Source organism: Calliphora vicina, chromosome 4 (assembly GCF_958450345.1).
Source record: "Calliphora vicina chromosome 4, idCalVici1.1, whole genome shotgun sequence".
NCBI classification, from domain to species: Eukaryota; Metazoa; Arthropoda; class Insecta; order Diptera; family Calliphoridae; genus Calliphora; species Calliphora vicina.
In genome coordinates, this window is record NC_088783.1 from 32,650,026 (window position 1) to 32,673,786 (window position 23,761).

Consider the following 23,761-nt stretch of genomic DNA (forward strand, 5'->3'; position numbering starts at 1 on the left):
AGTATTAGGGTGGCCCTTATATTAGATTTTTTAGATTTTCTCGAGGTCGGAAATTGTTCTCCTTTACGTAAAAACCAAATGTTGGAGTTTCTGAAGAAAGTAGTAATACGTATATTCCCAACAATTCCAAAAACTTCAATGTTGAAAAAATATTGCAAAAAACTGTATTATTGACTTAATTTTATCATTTTATCAAATTTGTATTGTTGGACTTAAAAATACGGGATTTTAGTTAGATGACGCACAGTGGTATAGAACAAAAATAGAGGGAAATAAATCTGTAACTTCTAAACCGTTATTCCAGTTTGGATGAAATTTAGACCTCATGGACCCACCATGGTCGAGGCCAGGGGTCCCCAAAGTAGGACATCTCGGCTATGTTACATTTTTAAAACGATCCTATTTCTTCGTTTGTGTTCAGATTTAAAAAAAAATACAAATATAAAAGCTCCTCGTCAAGCACTACTAAAACTGTCGTAGCTATCAATTATCTATTATAGCTTAGGAGATATTCGCATTTTAAAATTAAATTTTCAACATTTTTATCCACCCGACTCCAGTTTTTTGATAACAGCGGATCCAAATATTTAGTCTTTCTTGGACTAATAAAAAATTAATTGTTTAATAATAATGACACAGTCCTAAGTAAGAAAAAAAATTAAAAAGGTGATTTTTCTCTAATTTTTTTTGGGAAAAAAGTACTTCATTTTAAGTTATCTCAAAAAATTTCTAAAAAGATGAATAAGGAATTCATACTTTTTGAAAAGCTAAATCTACACAAAATATTTCAAATGAAAAAATGTTGATACCGTGGTGAACAGGTCCATCCAGAAAACTCTAATTTTTTATCTAAAATTCAAATTTAGAACAAAAATTCTCAAAGCGCATAGTCGGTATCAAAATATAGTAGCCCAGTTGGTTCAATGTGTTTTTAGTTATCTGAAAAATTCCATTTTTGGAATTTTTTAAAACTTTTTTGGGAATCGCGGGATTTCTGATAACAAATTTCGAAAATTGTTTTTATTTTTACATTTTCAATAAAAAATCTATATAACTGTAAAATTTCATGAAAAAATATTCCTAAATTAATTAGGGAAAACTTAACAGAGAATTTAATTTTTTTTTTGCGGGATGTTTTGCTTTACTTTTTTAATTCGAAAAAAGTTTAGCTGAATAATAACGGTTGCTCACCAAAGTTTATGGTGAATGTGTTTCATCGGTTTCAATGTGCGAGAGATGGTTTATGCGTTTTAGAAGAGGTGATTTTGACACGGAAGACAAATATCGCCCAGGCCAGCTAAAAAAATTTGAAGACAAGAATTAGAGGCATTATTCCATGAAGATTGTTGTAAAACTCAACAAGATATTGCAAGAGCATTGGGAGCTTCTCAATCAAGCAGCACGATTCATCCAAAAGCAAGGAAATTGGGATCCAAACGAATTGAAGCCGAGAGACCTTGAAAGATAATTTTGCTTGTCCGAAATTATGCTATAATACTACAAAAGAAAATAATTTTTGCAACGAATCATTACTTGTAATGAAAAATGGATCGATTAAAATAACTTGAAGCGTAAGAGATCGTATGTAAAGCCCGGCCATCCTGCCGTATCAACACCAAAGCAAAAGGGTCCTATCTATTACGAGCTGCTGAAATCTGGCAAGATCATCACAGGGAACATGTACCGAACGCAAGTGGTTCGCTTGAAGCGCAACACGGCCAGACATGAAACCGTAATATTCAATCAAGAAACAGCTCGGCCACATTATGCAATACCTGTTAAAAACTATATATAATGAATTGGTAGGAAAGTTTTGCTTATTTTTCACCCGCTTTATAGTCCAGACCGTGTCCCGTCCGACTACTATATGTTTCGATCGATACAGAACGTTCACTCTGGGATACGCTTCATAGCCGATAGTGGCTAGATTCGTTCTTGGCCTCAAAAGATGAGCTGTTCTTTTGGCTTGAAATCCATATGTTGCCAGAAAGTTGGGAAAAGATCATAGCTAGCAATGGTCAATATTTTCAATAAATTTATATTGTTAAAATGTTTCAAAATAAAAACCAGTGAACGTAGCGGTTATAAGTGATATCAAAAAAGTACTTTTATAACAGTTATTTAAAAATAAAATTCCATCTATAAATAAAAATTGGGATAAAACTGTTAAAAAGTAGTTTTAATTTGCCGTCATAAAATAAGACTCTTTGAGGAGTTCAATTTTCCCGTCATAAAATAAAATTAATTTGAGGAGTTATATTTTCCGGTCATAAAATAAAACTCATTTGAGGAGTTTTATTTTCCCCGTCAGAAATTGAGAATCATTTTATGTTATTTGACACTTAAGCTTGTCGCTGGTCAGATCATTACAATTTGTAAAGCACCATTCATTGCAATTGAATAAATCGCCATTAAAATAAAACCAAGTGGGAATTTAATTTGATTCCTATTATTAATTTGTTTTTTCTTAAACAAATAAATTACTACATACATTATATCAGATAGGCTCCATAAAGAAAGATACTGAAAAAAAAATAATAAAATAATCGAAAAGACTTTTATTTTCTGACGGGAAAAATAAAGCTCCTCAAATGGGTTTTATTTTATGACCGGAAAAATAATACATTTCAAATGAGTTTTATTTAATGACGGTTAATTAAAAATCCATTTTTTAGATTTTCTAACGAACTTTTATTTTTTCGTTGAAAAGTAACTGTTCACTATGGAGTTGCGATCGTTTTTTAATATCACCATAGATTTTATACCAAGAGCTTCAATATTGGTTATTACCAGGGAAACCAAAATATGCAAATGCATGTTTTTTCTGGTGAGGCTAATGGGCACATGGATAAGATATTTACACGTTTCAGAACTATTTAAGTGCATATTTTTGCATATTTTACCCTTAAATGCATATTTTTACATATATTTGTTTTAAGAGCATATTTATGTCATATTTTCGCGTTTTTAGAGCATTTTTTACTGTTATAGCATATTTTGACTTTATCACTTTATGTTTAAAATTCAAAATTGAAAAATAGATGTTTTTTTTTGCAATATAAAATAAGCACTATTTTAATAATAGCGCCATCTAAATATCAAATTTTAGTTCTTTTCAAACTTATCCATTCTTTAATATTAAGAAAGTGTACAATAGTTTTCATGGTTCTCATCGTTCGTGTGAACGTATAAGGGACTTCTACAAAAACGTAAACAAGGTTATTGCAAATGTCAAAAAGCCCCAAATAGGATTGATACATTAAAAGAAATGTATCCTGCTCTAGAATTGAAACCAGAGCCTGTTGTAACTCGGGAACATGGCTTTCAGCTTTTAATTATTACTTCAACAATTTTGAAAAAAATTGTGAAGTTATCAATGCTTTAAATGCTGAGGAGTCTCAGTTTATTAACATTGCTAAAGATGCTTTAAATACACCTACAATAAAAAATAATTTATTTTATTGAAACATTTATTAAAAAACTTCAAACAGCTGGACTTATAGTGACCGAACAGTATAATTTAGTGGAACAAACATTTAAAAATATTGATTAAATACCAAATTGTAGTGTTAAAACTAATATTAAAATCAAATTTGAACAAATAATAGGAACAAATTAAGGATTCAAAATTATAGAAAGCTTTTGTAAACAGTTTAAAATTAAGTATTAAGGAAATATTATCTTTCAAATTTGTTCCTATAACATCAGTTGATGTCGAAAGTACAGTTTCTATGTATAAAAATGTTTTCAGATCCAATAGACAATGATTTTTACTTGAAAATTTAAGTCAACATTTTGTAATTTATTGCAATAATAACCTTAATTGAAGAAGTGTCTTCATATTTATATAAAATATCATTAAAAAATACCTCTCGAGACCTTTTCATAACTTAAGCTCCTATTGTTTTTGTGTTGTATTTTTTTTTTTTTTGTTATACTTGTTTTAGTTCTTGTTATTTTTATTTGTTTTATGTTACTTTACCTTTCTAGAAATGCATTGTATTGATTTTTTTAAATAAAAGTATATTTTTTGGTTAAAAATTATGTAAAAGTTTGTTTTTAAGAGCTTAAAATGCTTTTTTTTGAGCATATTTCCGGTTTCCCTGGTTATTACTGTATAGGTCTCCGTTGATTCTAACATATTTTGTTTAAATTTTCTGGATAACCGTTATTTACGGTCCCTGATAAAAACTAAAAATTTGAAAAAATCCCAAATTTTTAAATCATACATCCAATAATTGGAATTTGTTTCTATTTTTTCAATATTGCTTTGACCCAAAACTTAAAATAAAATGAGTTATCCGATATTGCTCTAATTTTCAGCATTTAGATTTAAGATGAAGGAGAACAATTTTAGATCTTGTGAGCATCGAAAATTCAAAACGTGCAAAATAAGGGCCACTGTAATGTACACATACAAATACATGCATACACATGAGTAAATCTAGTTGTTGTTTTTGCTGTAAGTACGTTGTGTTTGTGACATTAAAGTAATATGACTTTTCACATGTATTTAGTTGCAGTTGGATATTTTTTGTTGTTGTTGTTGTCTTCGTTATAAAATTGTAATGTAATCACGTTTAAGTAAACTGAGATAGAGAAAATATGACATGTCATGTACGAATATGTTTTACTCGTACATACATAGTTACATGAATATGAGTTTATGTAAAATGTGTATTTGTAAATGTTAAGCCTCTTTGGTGTTTGTTTTTGTTTCCTTAGCCGCTGCTGTAGCAGCTATTGGCGTGAGAAAGGTTAAGAAGAGCAAGAGGTAGGGTAGACATAAAAATGTCAAATGTACATACATATATATACAGTAATATTATTTATGTATATACTTATAGAAATATAAAAATTTATATGCTGGTTGCTTTTTTCCATTTTCTTTCCCTCTGTTAGAGTACTCACTTACTCTATGTTAGAATATCAAATTATTAGACAAATGGCAGTATGTTGTTTTTTTTCGTTATCTTGCTAACAAATATAAGCGGATTTCCTTTGACGAACGAGAATTGCAAGAAGAAAAAAAAATATGATTTATACGTTGTTATTTTGGCTGCCTGTGAATATTCTTACAAAAAAAAAATACGACATATGAGTATGAATTTGTAAAACTGAAATTTATTAAGTGAATGAATTTATTATTAATTCGTATACATAGAGAAAGAATGAAAGATAATAACTAGGTTATGTTTTATATGGTTGGAAAAAAAAAGAATTTATTCAAAAGTACATTAAATTTAAGTGACTGTGCTAACTTCTAAATTTAACAGCTGTTTCCCTTATCTAATGATAATTCAAAGCAACCAACTCAATTTCAATGGTAACCCACCATATTGTCAAAAACTTTGGTGGTTTCTTGTTTTCCGTAATTGATATTGTCTATCTCTCTTGTCACTGATATTCAATTTATTGCACTTTGTTGTAGATGACATGTTAATCTAAGTTTTGGAAACTTTTGTAGAATGAAAAATATTTGTCTACTGGAAATATATGCAAGTTATTAAAATAAATGTGTATTAAAATTAAAGGTTTTTCATTGTGAATGTTCTTAGTTATAGTATTTAAAATTTATTTCAAATTTAATATGTCGTCAAATTTATATTTAAAGATAGTTCGGTCACATCCAGTCGCATTGCTAAATTTTGTTACATATTACATGGCGCACGATTATTCATGTACTGAAATTTGTTCCTACATTTATTTTTCAAGTATTCTGAGACACACAATGGTTAATTTGTATGAATTTAGAGCATTATTTCGTATCACGATTGTTTTACATTAAAATCAAAAAATAATACTTCAATAAATTTAACACTCTAAGTAAGCCCATTAGTAATGAATTGTCTGCCTCCTTTATTGTTTTATCCAATGTTTGCTTGCAGGAATAATGCTCAAACTTATATTTCTCTCTATTTATCACGCAATTGTACAACCAAGTACTGCTTTCCTTCTTCCTTCAACACACGTTGTACCCATCTAAAGAAAGAAGTTAAAATAATAAAAATGGATAGCGAACGGGACACTCTTTGAAGAACAAAACAAAATATTTATTGTGATTATTATATGCAACAATTTGTTTTAGTTAAAACTACTTAATACACTTGATTAGAACAATCTTATAAACGATGTTATAGGTACAAGAACGCGACATTAGAATATATATACAAAATCAAATCAAAAATTTACCGTTAAAGCTATGATTGGCGTCTTTTTTTATTCTATTGTATTTATTTTTTGTTGATAGAAATATTAAGTAAAATAAAGGGTCTTGCAATTGCAACTTCATTTGATAGCGGCCATATTGTTGAAACTACGATTGTCGAATTATTTTGCCAAATCTCCATGGACGGATATAGCTTCAACAACAACATGCAAATGATAATTTTTTTTTAATTTTTTTACTACCTACTAATATGCTGATCCTAATTTTTATCAAAAAATCATCTTCAGCACTGAGGTACATTTCTGGATGAATGGGTACGTCAATAAACAAAATTATAAATTTTCGTACGATACCAATCCGATGAGACCCAAAACCGTACAATGCATTCCGAAAAAGTCAATGTTTGGCGTGGATTTTGGGCTGGCGGTTTCATCGGTCCATATTATCTGGAGCACGACGTTGGCCAGAACATCACCGTCAACGGCGAGCACTATAGGCCTATGATTACCAACTTATTTTGCCATGAATTGGTTTCAACAGGACGGTGCAATATAGGACATTCTGCACGAGTGATTTGAGGGCATGTTCATCTCACATGAAGGTAATGTGAACTGTCTACCAAGATCGTGCGATTTGACTTTTCTTCTGGGTTTACTTGTGCGGTTTTCTTATGCAGCAGGTCTATACGAATAAGCCACAAAACGAAAGCGGTCCAACATAACCCAAATCATAACATAACATCATGTCTGATTTATGCGCCAGAGTCGTCAAAAATTGTACATTTCAGATGCATCGAAAGGCATCTCAAAGGAATAACATATTTTGATAATATCTCACTCACGCTTTGTTTTATTTAAATTTAAAGAGAGGAAGCGCTTAATGAAACACCCTTTATAAAAAATTTTAAAAATGGTAGCACTTCTCGTCAAAAAAATATAATTTTGTTGTTTCAATCAATCAAATCTTAATTCAACTTTAAAAGACATGAACTTTTATAACCACCATCATAACAGATGGGTGGAATATTGATTTTGTCATTCCGTTTTTAACACTATTCATCACAGATCTACAAAGTATTTATATTTTGGGTCCATATGAAATTCTAAAACGATCTAGCTATGTTTGTCTGTTGAAAATTTTCACAAATATTCTCTGTCTAAGGCATGTTTGGTATTAAAAATGGGCAATATCGGTCCATGTTTTCACCTAGCCCCGGAATACTGTTTGAGCGTTTCATAAATATTTTGCTGAAGAAACAGTCCTGATAAAATTTTACACAAATTAGTTCTAATTATACTTTAGAGTATGGTGAAAATTGGGCAAGACTTCACCCTATTCCCCATACAAGGTACTTATACTAATTAATATCGTGATGTAATTGGACATAAACAAGTTTTATTTGAACCTAAAACTTTTGTGAGGATCGGTCAATAATTGACCCTACCCCCATATAATTCCTATATCAGAAAAATATTTTATTCTCATATATTGATGTTGGGTCTACAAGATTCGGCACAGCCGAATATAACACTCTTACTTCAATAAAATAAATAAAAATGGAAATATTCAAATAAATCGAAAGAGTATGTGCTATCCGAATATGATCGAAAGACCCAAGGTCAATATGATTGTGAGGTCTTAAGGAAGTCATGATATTTATACACACAGTCTCAAAAGTGAGTAACACCAATGAATTTTTGGATTTTTTTAAGATCATGAAAATCATTATAGTTCGACTTAAATCTTTTTTTTTCAGTACCAAATCTATTATTTAGCTCAATCTCCAACAAACCGAAACTTTACATTTTTAATCGATGAAAAGTTTTTAGGATTTTCATTATCTTAAAACAAATCAAATAATTTGTGGTGTTTACTCATTTTAAAGGTTTGCACAGTTGCTTAAAAAATGCACTTTAAAATTATTTTAAATTGATAACTAACTCACTCAGTATAGTTAAATTTTCTTTTTAATATATACTTTTCAGTAATATTTAATGTAAATAAGTAATAAGTATTTGTGTGTACCTGTATTGCTATTCATCTTCTGTAGTAAAGTACTTCATTTAATTCGATTAAGACAACATTTTTATTACCTGCAAAAGAAAAAAATTAATTTAAATATGTAAAAAGTAAAACAAACACAATGTTATAAATTAGATGTTAGTCTTTAGTATAGATCATATAGATCATATATTTAAAAAGATTTCCTCATATTCATAAGCTATTTTTAAATTTATAAAAGTTTTAAGAAACATAATTGTCAAACAAAATTTAATTTATATTTAAATTTAAATTCGATAAAGTAAAAAAATTTATTACGAACTAGGCCTAAGTTAAGTATTGTTTGCTATATACATTTAGCTATTTAATATCTATGTATGTATATAAACATATTCAAATTATCTCATCTATTAGTAAATATTTCATATATAATTTCTAGCTTTATTAAAATAACACTGCCTAACAGAAATTACTACAATTGTGTAGCTGCTGTGTAAAGCTTTGCAGTTTTCTTTATTATTAAGTCCAGTTACCAGTATTTATGTTGATGTTAAAGCTTCTAAGTAACAAACTTCGTATAAGCCATGTTTTAAGTGTGTAATTAGAGTTTAATGTGACTAATGTATATAATAAAATAAAATTTATTAATTATCTAAAACAAATCTTAATACTAATTCTATTTTTTCTGCTGTTTAGCCAATCCAACATTATATGCCCACTATGTTTTCAATACACTAGACCAGGATCACACGGGTATCGTTAGTTTTGAGGTAAGTTTTTTTCTAATCATTGTTTTCATTATTACACAACATTACACAAAAATCTTGCACTTGCAATGCTGCCTGACCATTTGCACTTAATATTGTAGTCGGCTAATATAAATTGTTGTCCTGTTTGTGCGAAAGTTCACAATATCGTGAGGATTAAAATTGGTGACGTGAATACCTTTATTGCAATTAAAAACACTCGAGTTTTTCCATCAAAATTCCAACAATATTGAATTTATCTTAGACGACACATGCACTTAAAACAAATCCAAACGATGTGTTACACGTGCGAAAAAAAGTTCAAAAACTAGTTAAAAACACAAAACTAGCTGATTTGACAAAAAGAAAAAACAAGTAAGAGTGTTAAAGTCGGCTGTGCGGAATCTTGTATACCCATCATCATTCTGTGACAATAAAATATTTGTCTCATTTAGGGGTTATATGGGGGGTAGGGTCAATTGTGGACCGATCCGCATAAAAGTTGTTAGAAAATTTAGGTTCATAAAAAACTTTTTTATGTTAAATTTCATAACGATATTAATTACAGTGTCCAACAAATTGAGATTTTTTGACTATAATTCTGAAAGGAAATTCAGATCATAAATAGATTTTTGACATCCCCCACCGAAATTTTCCGCCAAAAATTCTTTTGGAATATTTTAATTTTTAAATGTCCTTTTTGAAAGGATTTTTTTTGATTTTCTCGAATGATTCTCCACTAAAGAGAGGAGATAGAGGGTTAAGATCTTCCACAAAAATTATCCCCATAAAATTCCACAATATAACTCTGACAATAACAATTCTCTCAGACATTAACTTACAACATTTTTATCAGTTAGTATAATGCTCCCATCGAACATTGACCCACTGTAAATAAAATTCAATAATGAATGTTCAATTCGTTTTCTGAGTAGGACCTAGTAGGTGGACTAGGGAGAAATGTTGCCCGATTTTCGCCTAACTTTACAGTACAATTTCAGAGTATTTAGAACCAATTTGTACAAAATTTTATCAGGATTTCCGCATAATCAACATATTTATGTCTGCTCAAACAGTATTCCGGGGGAATATTTGCATGGGGGCTAGTTGAAATCATGAACCAATGTTGGCCATATTTCAGTCGTGTTTTAAACAGACGGACAGATGGACGGACATAGTTAGATCATCTTAGAATCGTATGAAAACCCGGAATACTAATGTGGTCTGCGATCAATATTTCGATATGTTACAAACGGAATGACAAAATCAATATACCCCCATCTTTTTTGATGGTGGGTACAAAAACACAAACTCTCACTAGCTCACTTGACAACAAGAAAAAAAACCAAAAGTGTGTTTGTAAGTTTTTCCTTACAATTAAACATGCTTTTACCTGAGAGAGCAAACTTCTTTCAATTTCACTTTTTTTGTTTGGCATAAAAGAATTAAAAACTGAACAAAGTCTGTCAAACCGAAAAAAATTTAATAGAAAAGAAAAGAAGAAAAAAAGTATTTCACTCAGGTCAGCTGACACTGACATTTGATGATGTCTGCGTTATTACAACACAGGCCACTACCATCGTTACAAAACCAAACAGCCACGTACCACGTTAAAATACCAGCGGCTTAGTTGCTGTGTAATGACAAAGTAATTGAGCTTTTAAAAATAAAATAAAAACAAAAAAAACTTTCATATGAATGTTTTTGGTTGTGAGTGAGTGAATATTTTTTTCTTTATAGACTTTTACGTATAACGTTTGTGGCACGTTGGCTGGCATGAACTTTAGTTGTCAAAAACTGTTTTCTTGTGAAAAATTTCACTGGTTTTTTGCCCATTGAGAGATATTTGAAAAAACTAAAATGAAAATACATATTTCAGGAATGTTCAAAAAAAAAAAGTTTGTTGTATGGTTCTAATGAAAACTTCTGTTTTTAAGTGGGTACCAAAAACAGTTTTTAGTTGTATTTCGTGCTGCAATTTCGTTTAAAGTTTTTTTTTTTGTATACATAGAAAAAATATAGAAAGGAAGGAAGAATAAAAGAAACAGGAAATAAAACTGTATGTCAAGTAATTTGTTTTTAAGCTTAACATTTAAAAAAAAAAGTTGTAATCTTTTTAAGCTAGAAAAAATACAAACATGCATAAATTCATAACAGTAGTTAATTTTGATATTTTTAAAAAATTTAGTATGAGAGAAAAATCAAAAATGTTTGAGAATTTAATCAAAAATTGTAAACGTAGAAACTAAATGAAACTTTAATGTCTGTTTAAGTTATCGTAATAATAATTTAAATTGAAAAGAACTAAAATTTTATAATAATTTTGCTGCAATTGAATAAAATGCTACATAAAATTTAAATTTTTTTTTCCAAAATTTAAGAGATATATGCTCGTTAAAGTGATTTTAGGAAGTGGGCCTTACACAAGATCATGATAGTCTAGGTTCGAATCTACTACCAAAGGGTAGTAAAACCCTATACTCAGTTTGTACATTTTGGTAACCGATTTTTTTTTATGGGCCCCCAAAGATTCTGAAAATCATTGGGCCCTAAAAAAAGGGAGTCTTCAGTTTTTGGCCAACAGCTAATTCAGACTTGGTGATACCGCTTAACTTTATATGGCAATCATATAGCTAAGAGTTCGCCAAGAAAATTTTGTTAACATTTTTTCCCAAAAAAATAGCTTTTTCGTGCACTTTTTTTGAAAAAATATAGGAAGAAAAAATTTTTCTTATTTCGGGAGAACATTTGTATGTGCGATAGGTGAAATAATGGACCGATTTCAGCCAGTTTCAATAGACTTAGTTTTTGGACGAAGAAAGTGCATGTGTCGAATTTTTAATTGAAATATCTTCAAAATTGCGACCTGTACTTTGTGCACAAGGTTTACATGGACAGCCAGCCAACCAGACGGATTGACGGACATCGTTTAATCGACTCAGGGAGTGATTCTAATTTGATCGGTATACTTTATGGCTGGTAGGTTAGACCAATATTTTCGGGTGTTAGAAACATCATCACAAACTCATAATATCCTACCCACTATGGTGCTGTGCCGAATCTTATATATCCTCCATCAAGAGTTTTATGGTTTATTTAGTTATTCATTTCTTTGCTTACAAGTTTTTGATTTAACGTTAGAAAAAAATATAGCGTTTTCTGTTTAAGCAGTCTAAAAAAATCCTCAAAATTTTATATAAATTTAATTTTGAATTTCATGGCGCTAAACTCAAGCACAACACTGCTTCTGTCAACAGGCATCTGTCAGTTAACTCCTGTCAAAATTTGAACAAGCTGCGTTTGTATTTGACAGCCACACTCAAGGGCAACACTTCTCCTGTCAACAGGCATCTATCTGTCAGTTAATGCCTTTCAAAATTTGAACAAGCTGCGTTATTTGGTTTGTGTTTGACAGCTATTGATAGCAGACTACCTGGTGACATGAAGAGAAAATGGAAAAAAGTGAAACAATTGATAAAATCACGATAAGGTGTTGATCTGTCGGAGATTGAAAGTGCGAGAGATTGTGGAAACTAGACATCTCACATCTAAGTGGTTTCACTTTTGAATGATCACTTCGGTATGAGAAAACTTTACGCAAGATGGCTGTCACATTTGCTCACAATTTTTAATCCTTTGACGACCACGGGGACACCGGTGTCCCAACACAAAACTATTTAATAACTAAATAACGAGAAAAAGAATGGGTGCCATTTTAATTTTAATTAGTTCGTAAACGTGTCTCTTATTAATGTGTTTAGATTAAAACAAGTTCGGTTACAGCATTTATTTTTTTATTGTTTGACAGTTTTATTTTGTCAAACAATTTTATAGTTTTATTTTGTCAGACAGTTTTATTTTGGTACTGTATTCAAGAATTGTGCCAAAGTTATTTTAAGTGTAAAATTGATTTTTTAAATTTTATATTGCGATATATATTAGGGCTGGTAAGTGCATTTTTGTTACATTAACTTATAGAATCATTATTCATGTTGCGTTCATTGACATGTAGTCAATAAACATGATAATAAAATAAAAATTCCATTAAATCCATTAACAATTTTTTGGTTTTAATTTCAAATAAATAGACGAAATGATTATTTTTATCCAAATTGTCTTACGGTCGTGAAAGGGTTAAACACATATGTAGTTTCCATGGTAAAAATCCATGAATTAGACTACGAAATGCTCCCTTTTCCCCTTATTCTCCGGATTTAGCACCGATTGACTATTTATACCCTACACCACCATAGTGGGGAGGGTATTATGCGTTTGTGCAGATGTTTGTAACGCCCAAAAATATTAGTCTAACACCCACCTTAAAGTATACCGATCGACTTAGAATCACTTTCTGAGTCGATTAAACGATGTCCGTCCGTCTGGTTGGCTGGCCGGCTGGCTGGCTGTCCATGTAAACCTTGTGTGCAGAGTACAGGTCGAAATTTTGAAGATATTTCGATCAAATTCGGTACATATTACTTTTTCGGCCCAAGGACCAAGCCTATTGAAACTGGCTGAAATTGGTCCATTATTTCACCTAGCCACCATACAAATGTCCCCTCGAAATTGGACTTTATCGGTCATAAATGTTTAATTTATCTATGTATCTACACAAATTTCGCTCCAAATAAGTTTTATATATACAAAATTCATGTCACCAAATTTTGTTACGATCAGTCCATAATTAGTCATAGCTCCCATATAGACCCGCTTCCGAAAATCACTTTTACGTGCATAAATCGCTTAAAAATGTTGGTATACACACAAAATTCAACATAGTTAACTTTAATATAGACATAAACCACACGACCTAATTTTATGGTGATCGGTCCATAATTGGTCATACCTCCCATATAAGGACCACTTCCGAAAATCACTCAAAAATATAAATTATTGATATTTTAAAAGAAAAATATTTTTACTCATTTACTTGGTGTAGGGTATTATATGGTCGGGCTTGACCGACCATACTTTCATACTTGTTTTTGTTTGCAATCCTGAAGAAATATTTCGATGGAAAGAAATTTCACTCCAACGATGAAATCATCTCACACATCTTATTTTTTGTAAGTTTTAAAAAAATTGGAGAAATGTTGGACAATGAGTTATAGACCTCACAGAAAACTATGTTGAAAAATAAAATAATTTTTTATCCAAAAACCTGTGTTTCATTCAAAAGAGCACAGATTTTTTGACCCACCCTCGTAATTCAAAAATCTCCTCTCTGAAATTTCCTTTATATATACTTAAATCTAAACAACTTTCTTTGCTTACACAATATTGATGAGTCATTTGTCTTTATTATGCGTGACACATTTAAATTTCATTTAAGTTTTTTTGTTATTCAAGACAAATTAAATATTTGTAACGTTCTTAAGAACATTTCATACTCCTACGTCTGAGTTTTTATAAAACTTTTAAAAAACAATTAATGATAAAGCACCCAACACTCCACTTGGATATTATACTGCCTCAGTGGCTTGTTAAGCACAAGACTTCAACTTAAATACTGTTGGCCCACTTAAGGCAGCGTAACACAAAAAATAATACAAAAAAGAAAACTAAAGAAAAATATGTATTTAAATTGTGCGTGTATTTAAAAGAAATGAAATAACAAAATACTTTTTTAAATAAATAATTAATTAAGCATAAAATTTAAATGCTATTTAAACACTTGGAAATTCCTGGGAATTAAAATTACTCTAATAAACTTAATAATTTATTACTGCTGTATAAATATTAAAGATTTTAAACACATGCCTTAAAGAAATACATATTAATTTAAAAAGTCAGCAATGCCTGAAAAACATAATCAAAAACAAACTTTTAATTAATTTAATTTTCAATCTAATATGACTGTCACTTTTTAATTATGAAACATTTTCAATTATTCGCATTGTAAAACATATTTGAAGCGTATTGTTTTATTGAAACCTTCTATATTCCTCCTGTTCTCTTGCTATTCATAGTTTTCATCTTTTGTTCTTATTGTTTGATGGGAAAATTTAATTTTGTTCACTCAATTGTCGTTACCAAAGAACAACTGAAGCATTAAATGTCCTGTAATAATTCAACGCGTAAATACAATCGAGGCAAGAGAAATTTTAACTAGAATTTAACGCGTTTATTTTTTTGTAGCAGCAAACAATGCGGTATTCATGAGTAAATTTATTAGATAAAGTTTTATGTTTGTATCATCATATACATAAATAAATAGAAAAGTTATTGAACTGTAAGGAAATTTAAAATTAATTTCAGTGAATTTTGTTTGTTTAATTATGGAAGCGTATGATTAATATATAATTGTAATATAACTCATACATACCATAACAAAAGGCTGAATCAAGTAATTTTTCTCCATAACAATCATTGGGATAATTCTAAAATATATCGATCCATAAATACAGTTTTTAAAATGCAATCATGTATTCAAATCTTAAATGCGCATTTCATGACGCATAAATCATGCCCATAAAAATCCTGGATAATTTAAAATTTTTTTTGGTTTTTGAAACAAATTTATTCAAAGTTTGGTCACTGTTAACTATTTCCATATTTCTGGCAACATATGGATTCCGCGCCAAAAGAGACCAAGAACGAATCAAGCCAATTTAGGATACTCTCTTATGAAGTGAAGCGTATTTCAGAGAGCGTTGTGCATACATCGACTATAATGGACTATAAAGCAAAACTTCCTACACTAATAACTAAATGCCTGTCTACGTACCTGAATTATTTCATGTTTTAATGTATAACTAAACCACATGCATTAAATCTTGGCCTAAATTAATCAAAAAAAAACCCCTAAGAAAATTTAACATGTTAAAAAATGTTTGTTGCTTAATAAATCGTTTCTTAAAAACAAATATTCCCAAATTGCAGTTAAGGAGAAAATTTATTAAATTTTTTTTAAACCTAACCCACACCATCTTGGCTGTTATTAAGAAAAGACAATGATAAACAACATTGTAAACAAACTCATAAAAATCTAGTAAAAAATTGGTGTTTTTAATTTTGGTTAAAATCTTAATTTGCAACTCGTTAAAAGAAGGAACACAAATTTAACATTTATTTTTTCTTTTTATTTTTGTACTTGCGGTGGCTCTTGGTGGCTTTGGAGGCAAACAGAAGACAACAGCAAAACAATAGCAGTAGCAATAACAATAACAATAAAGTCATTAAGGTCTATGGATAATGAGCTTGTTTCTTTTATTTTATTTAACGTTACAATTTTAATATATATTTCTCACTGATTCCTCTCTTTCTTATCTTCTCTTGTCCTGTATTTGTCCTCTAGTTCATTCTTTACACGCAGAGAAAAAATATAATTGGGCATGGTTACTGTAACCATTTAAATAGTGTTACAAGCTTTTTAACTATATTATAGTAACAGTAACCATTTACATGATTGTGGTAACCATACTATGGTTAATTTATGATTCACATGATTGTATCAACCATATACAGTGACGGACATTATAATAGAATCACTACCAATATTTCATTTAAAACCAGAAGCAATCATAAGGATTGGTGTGGGCCATAAAATATAAAAAAGTGGCAAAATGTGTAGTGGACGGAAGAAATGACCATTAATTTAATTGATAGTGATGATAAGACATGGGTTAGACATTATCCAGCAAGATAATGACCCAAAGCACACGTCAGGTCTTGCCAAAAAATGGTTTTTATATAACAAAATTCATGTATGGAATGGCCGTCTCAATAACCAGACTTAAATCCTATGGAAAATAGTAAAAGACAAACTCGGACCTGAAAAATTGAAAAACAAGGAAGAACTTTGGCAGAAAATTCAGGAAATATGGTATGCAATTTCCTGATCTACATGCGAAAGTTTGTTAAATTCAATCCCCTAAAGATTTGATGCTGTTATTAGAAATAATTGATATGCAACAAAATATTAAGAAAACAACGAATTCTTATGATGATTTTTTATTTTTAATCATTTTAAGACTGATTGATTCTATTTGAATGTCGCATATTTTATTTAGTCTTTTAGATTTGACATCGTTTTTAACATAAGAATGTGTTATTTTTTTATTTTATTTTTTTCTATCTATTGTTTACGTTATGAGCATTAATATACAATGAACAAATTTTAAATTTTGAAATCAAATTTTGTTGTTTTACCGCTTTAATCGAATTCATATGTAGTGATTTTATTGTATTGTCCGTCATTGTATATGGTTACAGTAAACAAATATATGTTTGTGGCAACCATATATATGATGAATAATTTTATCATAATATGTTGTTCTCAGATTATGATAAGCTTTAAGCCGAGAGCAACATAATATGTTAAGTCCTTCATCATATGAATGGTTGTCACAAACATATATTTGTTTACTGTAACCATATATATGGTTGCTACAATCATGTGAATAGTAAATTAACCATATTATGGTTACCACTATCATGTAAATGGTTACTGTGACCATAATATAGTTAAAAAACTTGTAACAATATTGAAATGGTTCATGGCGTGTACCACGTACTTCTTTTGGACTGTTACTTACACAAAGCCAACCCGAAGGGGTTAATTGGCACTTTACTTTCCCCAAGTTATAAAGTTTAGAGAAACTGCAATATTTTTTAAGGACGAAGTTTTAAAGTGGCATATTTTTGAATCTTATTAAGATATTGACTTGAAATTTTTTTGTTAGACCAAAAATTAAAAATTAGTTCGGAATAAATGTGGATCAAATTGTGAATAATATTTGCAACCTATTAATATTTTGATAACAATTTTAGTTTCAGAAACTCAATAAATGTGCGATATTTATTTATTTATTTTATTTTTGTACAATTTTGCCCATAGAGTCCACATTTCCTTTGGGAATAAATAGGTAACACATAAAGGTTTCTAAAGCTGACTTCCGTTTTTTTTTAATTTTTATAAAAAAAAAATTGGTGAAGGGCGTAGGGGCATATAAGACATGTTTTTTATACCAAAATGTTGACCGTAAAGACACCTTACAGAAAAACACAAACATTTTTTATATTCTTAAACTTTATTATACCCTACACCACCATAGTGGGGAGGGTATTATGCATTTGTGCAGATGTTTGTAAAGCAGATGTTTGTAACGGTCTAACGGCCCCACCTTAAAGTATACCGATCGACTTAGAATTCGGACGAATCGATTAAACGATGTCCGTCCATCTGGCTGGATGGCTGTCCATGTAAACCTTGTGCGCAGAGTACAGGTCGCAATTTTGAAGATATTTCTATAAAATTTAGAACATACTTATCAGTTTTCTGCCCAAGGACATACCCTATTGAAACAGTCAGAAATCGGTCCATTATTTCACCTAGCCCCATAGAAATGTCCTCCCGAAATTGGACTTTATCGTCATAAATGTTTAATTTATAAAGGTATCTTGACAAATAAGTCCTATATATACGGAATTAATGACACCAAAATTTATTATGATCGGTCCATAATTAGTCATAGCTCCCATATAAGACCAGCTTTCGAAAATCACTTTAACGTGCATAAATCTCCTAAAAACGTTGGTATACACATAAAATTCAACACAAATAACTTTCATATCAACATAAATCACACGACCTAATTTCATGGTGATCGGTCAATAATTGGTCATAGCTACCATATAAGACCCATTTCGAAAATCACTCACGAATATAAATTATTGAAATTTTAAAAGAAAAATGTTTTTGCTTATTTACTTAGTGTAGGGTATTATATGGCCGGGATTGGCCGACCATACTTTCTTACTTGTTTAAATAAAAATAGAGTTAAGTCACCATTTCCATTTCTAATAATTTTTGAAAACCGTTTATTTTTGGATCCATAATTTACATTGCTCTGAACTCTCTTGTAAATTATTGGTAATTTAGTTGTATAACTAAAGTAAACCCTATATTTTTAAAAAAGCAGACCAAGGTTGGGCAAAATTGTAAAATTTCAAAATTATAGAGAAAAATAGCACACCTAGCCGAGCGCTTTCCAAAAATCTTTGAAATTGGGGGGAAACTAAAAAAATGGCAGGTGTTTAAAAATTTTACATGTCGAAGGTTCCTTAATTTGAGCCCCCATACGCCGCCCCTGGAGTATTTGCAAGGCCCATTTTAATAACTTAAACTCGAGTACTCCTTGGCTATGCTCAAGAAAAATTTTATCCCGATCGAACCAGCCGTTTAGAAATGCCAGATTTATTTCCAAAAAATTTTAATTCTGCCACACTGTGTTTCATGTCTGGCCGCATATTCTGGACATTTTTTCGGCTGATGATCGCTTTAAAATAATCAGTTGTGTTAGGTACAGGTTCCCTGTGGTAATCTGGTCGGATTTCAGCAGCTTCTAATAATAGGACCCTTTTGTTCCCACCAAATACCGATAATTTAATTTTTCATAGCAAGTCATGATTCCGTGCAAACATAATTTTCTTTTATAGAGTTCAAATATCATTTCGGACATTCGTCTTTCAAGGTCCCTCGGCTTCAATTCGCATGGTACCCAAATTCCCTGCATTTGGATAAATCCTGCTGCTCGTAAATGTTTTAAAACTGTTGCTTGAGTAGCTCCCAATGATTTTGCAAGCTCTTGTTGGGTTTTACAACAATCTTTATGGAGAAAAGAACGTTGAAACCGTCGTATGGTACCCAAATTCCCTGCATTTGGATAAATCCTGCTGCTCGTAAATGTTTTAAAACTGTTGCTTGAGTAGCTCCCAATGATTTTGCAAGCTCTTGTTGGGTTTTACAACAATCTTTATGGAGAAAAGAACGTTGAAACCGTTGAAACACATTCACCATAAGCTTTGGTGAGCAATCGGTGTGGTTCAGCGGCACTTTTTTTCAAATTAAAGAAGTAAAGCAGAACTTCCCTCATATGACACTTTGTTGGCAAAAAATTTGACATTTTCGAAGCAATAAAAAACTTTACTATTTACGCTATAATGTTCAATAACTACACAGAGAAAACAGATTCGTAATAGCAACCGAATTTGTTGTCAATCGAATGATTCGGTTGCAAACATAGATTTTTTCGGTTCTAGCAACAGAATATCAGTGGATAAAGAAGAAATTCGGTTGAAGCAATCAAACTTTTGTTACCATTTCTAAAATTTTGTTGCCACAACTGTAAAATTCGGTCACTAAGGCAGAATCATTCGACTGGCAACAAATTCGGTTGCTAGATATGACATATAGATTATTAAAAACTGCGTTCAAAAAATAGTCATACCCCCAATATTTTAAAATTTTGGTTAACTTTTGTTTCCTTTTTCCGATTTTGCTCAAATATTCAGCATTTGTTTCTTAATTGATAGTGAAAAATTTTAGACCTTGGAGGCATCACAAATCCAAAAAAATAGTAAAATTAAGGCCAACATATTGTGCAATGTACGTACATACATATATATGTATATGTTGGTGATTATTCCTGGTGTTTATTTTGTATGTAGCAGAGAGTATAGACGAAAGTTTTTAGTTTGTATAATGACGCACAGTAGAGCTAATTAAGCTAATAAGTGGTAAACAAAAAATATAAGATGCAAATATTTCCGTACAAATTAAAACAGAAAAAGTAAACTTTTATAACATTTTATCAAGATTTGTACAATTTGCATATATATTTATCTAGGCCCACTGTATGCTGTGCGTTTTCGTGTGTCCGTATTTGTATGCTTGTTAAAGTTTTATGAGCCACCAACATTAAGGAGGCTTAAATAAATTACCATTCTGACGCGAAAGTTAATGTGTAAATGTAAGATAAAAGCCAATCACCAAAGCTGCCCCTGGTGCTTTTATTTCGTTCTTTAACATGCTCCTGCTCTATCACTCTCCCAGGCTCTTTGTGTTTCAAAATTGTGTATTTTTTTACATCTTGTTTTATGTTCAGTGCTGCTGCTGCTACTTCTGTTGTTGTTCTTGCTGCTGTCGTTAACAAAGAATACAATGAAAACCTCATTAGCTTATGATGTTGTCACGACCCCCCTCAATAAAAAACAGAAACAACTAACAGTAGTAGTAGCAACAACAACAATAACATTACTAAATGTTTATAATGTGTAAATAAGTGAAGGGACAACCTTAAACATTAAATAAAAATACACAACAACTACAACAACCAAAAATAACTGCATGGGAAAACTGTAGAGGAACAGACAGACATGTTTCATAAAAATTACCAGCAGGCCTTCTTTTTTCTCTCTATCTCTTTCACACCAACCATCTAAATTTTTCCTTTTATAGTGTTGTTATTTTTGGTTAAAAAGCTTAATTATGTAAAAGGTCGAAGGTCAATCTGTTTATTATATTTGGTGAAAATTTATTATTTACACAGGAGTGTATGTAACTAAAGCCATATTCAAATAAAATATAAAAAATAACACAAATTCTAAACGAAGGTCTTAAAACTGTTGTTGGTTTATTATTTAATTACATGTTTATAAAATAAACAATATTCCTTGTTGTTTTTATTTTAATTTAAAATATTCCTCTGACTAGGAAAAGGGTATTTGCCAGAGACCAGGTCAGCTTTAAATAAATACTTACTCACATAATTTTAGTTCAATTAAGGATGATAATAAAGCCATTAGAAAACTTTAGTGGATATATTAATTTTGTTGTGTATCTTTATCATATCAATAATTTATCATATCAATAATTTATCATATCAATAATTTATCATATCAATAATTTACTTGACTTAGTTCAAGGGACTATATCGTGCCCTTAACAAAACAATAGTGTATAATTTTTTTGCCATTTCGAAATAATTGAGTTTAAAATTTTTGTGTTAGTAGACATCTAGAACAAAAAAATATTTCAATTGATCTTTTGACTCACTTTGTAGAAGTAGAATTTCACCAAATTTTGACCACATATAGAATCAGTTATGCACAATTATACACTATTGTTTTAATGAGGGGACGATATGGTCACTTCTACCGATAAGTACACCCAGACCGAAAAATTACATGTTAATCTATTGAAATCAAATTTCGCTCCTAATAAATTTAATATATACGGAAGTCATTTAACTTTAGTCACGTAACTTTATTATTATCGCTTTCGAAAATCATTTTAACGAGCATAAATCTCTTAAAAATGTTGGTATCCATATAAAACTCAACAGAAATAAGTTTCATATAGATATAAATTACGCGACCTAATTTCATGGCGATCGGTCCATAATTGGTCAAAGCTGTCATATAACGTCAACTTCCGAAAATAATTTACGAAAATAAATTATTTAAATTAAAACAAAATATACTGCTTGAGCGACCATACTTTGTCTTCTTGTTGTCTTCTTTTTCTTATTTATTAACAAAAAATATATATAAAATCGAAATTCAAATAACTTAACGTCATGTAGAGTCACGTCAGATACCTAGGCTAACAAATAAAAAACGAGGAAATATTTTTAAATTTGGAAAATAAATTTAAATTATTGCAAATCCTACTACAAAAGGTTTTTTGCAATTTTATTCCTCTAACTTAAAAAAATATACTTCTTAATGCTTCAAATATATTTTCTTACTAATTTGGACATGCTGATCACGAATTTGACAAAATAGTCCAAGTGGTAGCATAAGGTGAAAAGTAAATTCTAATAGATTACGTTTATGTACCTATTTGAAACATATACAAGTCAACGAAATATATTCCTTCTATTAAATTAAAGAATTTGCAAGATTTCAAAAGGGTAATATCCCTTAGGAAAATATTAAAACCAACATTTCCCTATATAAATTTTCTATATCAACAATAATTGTAGATTATTGGGTATATGACTTAAAAATGTGTAATTTATTCAAATTTTTAACTTTTATTTTGAAACATTTGTACATAAATTTATTCAAAGTATTGGCTATTGTTAGCTATGACCTTTTCCCAACTTTCTGCCAACATATGGATTCCGCGCCAAAAGAACTGCTCATCTTTTGAGACCAAGAAGGAATCATGCCAATATCGGCTACTCTGTTCCAAAGAGTATCACAGAGAGAAACAAATAGTAGTCAGACGGATCTAGGTCGGGAGCAAAAAGAGGTTGGGGGAAAACTTCCCAACCACTTCATTCTAAATACTTTTTAACAGGTACTACAACCGATGTGATCGAGAGTTGTCATGATTGAATATTACGGTTTCATTTTTCAAACAATGCTCGCTTCAAACGAATCAGTTGCATTCGGTAGAGATTTCCTGAGATGCTGTGGTCAGCAGCTCATAATCGATAGGAACCTTTTGTTCCCACCAAATACAGATAATTATCATACCGCTATGTATATTTAGCTTTGGTGTCGATTCGTCTGGGCTTCACATACGATCTCTTACGCTTCAGGTTATAGCAATAGATCCATTTTTTATCCCAAGTAATGATTCGGTGTAAAACTTATGTTTTTTATAGCGTTCAAACATAATTTCGGACATGCAAACTCGTATTTCAAGGTCTTTCGATTCTCTGGTCAGATTTAAGGACTCTTTTACTCATCGCTTTTAATGATCGCTTTTAATGATTCGGAGTAAAAATGACTAGCTTTTATAGAAATCAATTATCGTTTCTGACATGCAAGATCGTCTTTCAAGGTCTCTCGGCTTCAATTCGTATGGTACCCAATTTTACTATAATGTTCAATAACTAAATGAGAACATTATTCGAATAAAATTGTAAATATGGAAAATTATTCGAATAAAATCTTTGATATTGAAAATTATTTGGATAATATACATATACATATGTATATAGAAATATATATAGAAAAGTATAGAAAATTATTCAGTAACAGTTTTCTATATAGAAAATAATAAAGATAAAGGCCCATAATCATAGTCAAAAATAAAGTACATTTTAAG

At 30.3% G+C, this 23,761-nt stretch overlaps 1 protein-coding gene across 1 annotated transcript in view; it reads left to right on the plus strand.

Moving 5' to 3' along the window:
* The window catches only part of LOC135957686 (uncharacterized), an 88,350-nt gene that overhangs the window by 53,930 nt on the left and 10,659 nt on the right, over positions 1–23,761 (plus strand). Inside the window, 1 exon segment of the mRNA XM_065508472.1 lies at positions 8,867–8,940. Coding sequence (XP_065364544.1) covers positions 8,867–8,940 — 74 coding nt within the window.